The sequence below is a fragment of the Octopus sinensis genome, unplaced genomic scaffold (assembly GCF_006345805.1).
Source record: "Octopus sinensis unplaced genomic scaffold, ASM634580v1 Contig01833, whole genome shotgun sequence".
In the NCBI taxonomy this organism is placed as follows: domain Eukaryota; kingdom Metazoa; phylum Mollusca; class Cephalopoda; order Octopoda; family Octopodidae; genus Octopus; species Octopus sinensis.
The window spans coordinates 7,501-9,265 of NW_021825132.1; the positions used below are offsets into that span (position 1 = coordinate 7,501).

Here is a 1,765-nt window from a genome sequence, read left to right on the forward strand (position 1 = left end):
GGATTCGTCCATTTGTAATGAAAACTTACGCAATTTTAATTTCTCAATGAGCTGGCTTTCAACATCTTGCCCCATTTCATCTATTCTGTTCGAGACAGTGTTATTACTGAGTGGCATAGTCCTGATATCTCCATCATCTTTTTGTAATACAGTTTTTAAGAATATTGAGATAGCAGGTTTAATCAGTTGCTCTCCAATAGTGTGATTCTTTCCATGTTTTGCTATAAGCAAGGAGATTTCGTAGCTGGCTTCAAGGGCACGAGTATGAGGCGCTTGTTTTGCATGAAATAGTGAAGTGAGTTTTGTTCGGTTTTTAAATTTTTCTTTCAATGATTTGAAGTATTCCAAATCTAAATTAGAATTATTAGGATATCTTACCTTTAAGTGCGCTTCCAGCCTACCTGCCTTCATTGACTCATTGCTCATCGTCTGATTACATAATAAGCAAAACGGTTTACGCTCATCATGCTCATCAGGAATGAATCCAAACTTCCAAAACTCCACCGCGTATTGACGAGTCTTCTTCTTGTTTGGTTTGCTCATTTTCAATAGGGCTAACAAAAGACTAATTGAGGCAAACTAATTGAGGCAATTGATTGGCTTATCTGAATAGTAAGTTTATTGCTCAGTGCGGGATCTTCTTTGTCTCGCTGGGGTGCGAGAGTTTCCGATGTGGAGGCTTCAAAGGAAAGACGGAATCTAAGGTTGTGCCCGCGATGACCGCTCGTCATGTACAAATATTTTCACAGCCCACGTCTATGCCCCGCGCCCCACCTGAATTTTCTCAGGCCCCACCAGTGGGGCGTACGCCCCACCTTGGGAATCACTGCTTTAGACTTAAATAATGAGTAACATATATTTGTCGCATCCGACGCATGCGTACACTATGGGAAATAACTCTCATCTTTTAGTTTCCGAAAATACTGGTTCTCTCCCTTTGAAAACCCTGGTTTTTTCTGTATCTTTATCATACGTGCTAAAGGGCTGCGACCCTGGAGATTGCGAATTTATGAAAATCAGCCGACACAAATTTTTCGTGTCCATACGAAAGTTACCATGTGCAAATTATAAATTCAGGAGTGGTTTGCTAACCAACCACATGGTTCCGGGTTCAGTCCCACTGCATGACACCTTGGGCAAGTGTCATCTGCTAGAGTCTCGGGCCGACCAAAGTCTTGTGAGTGGATTTGGTAGACGGAAACTGAAAGAAGCCCGTCGTATATATAAATAGGCGTAGGAGTGGCTGTGTGGTAAGTAGCTTACTTACCAACCACATGGTCCGGGTTCAGTCCCACTGTGTGGGACCTTGGTCCAGTGTCTTCTACTATAGCCTCGGGCGGACCAGAGCCTTGTGAGTGAATTTGGTAGACGGAAACTGAAAGAAGCCTATCGTATATATATATATAGGCGTTGGAGTGGGTATGTGGTAAGTAGCTTGCTTACCAACCACATGGTTCCGGGTTCAGACTCACTGTGTGGCACCTTGGGCAAGTGTCTTCTACTATAGCCTCGGGCAAACCAAAGCCTTGTGAGTGGATTTGGTAGACGGAAACTGAAAGAAGCCCGTCGTATATATATATATATATATATATAGGCGTTGGAGTGGGTATGTGGTAAGTAGCTTGCTTACCAACCACATGGTTCCGGGTTCAGACCCACTGTGTGGCACCTTGGGCAAGTGTCTTCTACTATAGCCTCGGGCAAACCAAAGATTTGTGAGTGAATTTGGTAGACGGAAACTGAAAGAAGCCCGTCGTATATATAT

General features: G+C 43.4%; 1 protein-coding gene across 1 annotated transcript in view; it reads right to left on the bottom strand.

The window, feature by feature from the left end:
• The window catches only part of LOC115227118 (SCAN domain-containing protein 3-like), a 1,059-nt gene extending 516 nt beyond the window's left edge, over positions 1 to 543 (bottom strand). Inside the window, exon 1 of the mRNA XM_029798038.1 lies at positions 1 to 543. This exon is cut by the window's left edge and continues 516 nt beyond it. Coding sequence (XP_029653898.1) covers positions 1 to 543 — 543 coding nt within the window.
• Positions 544 to 1,765: the final 1,222 nt, after the last annotated feature.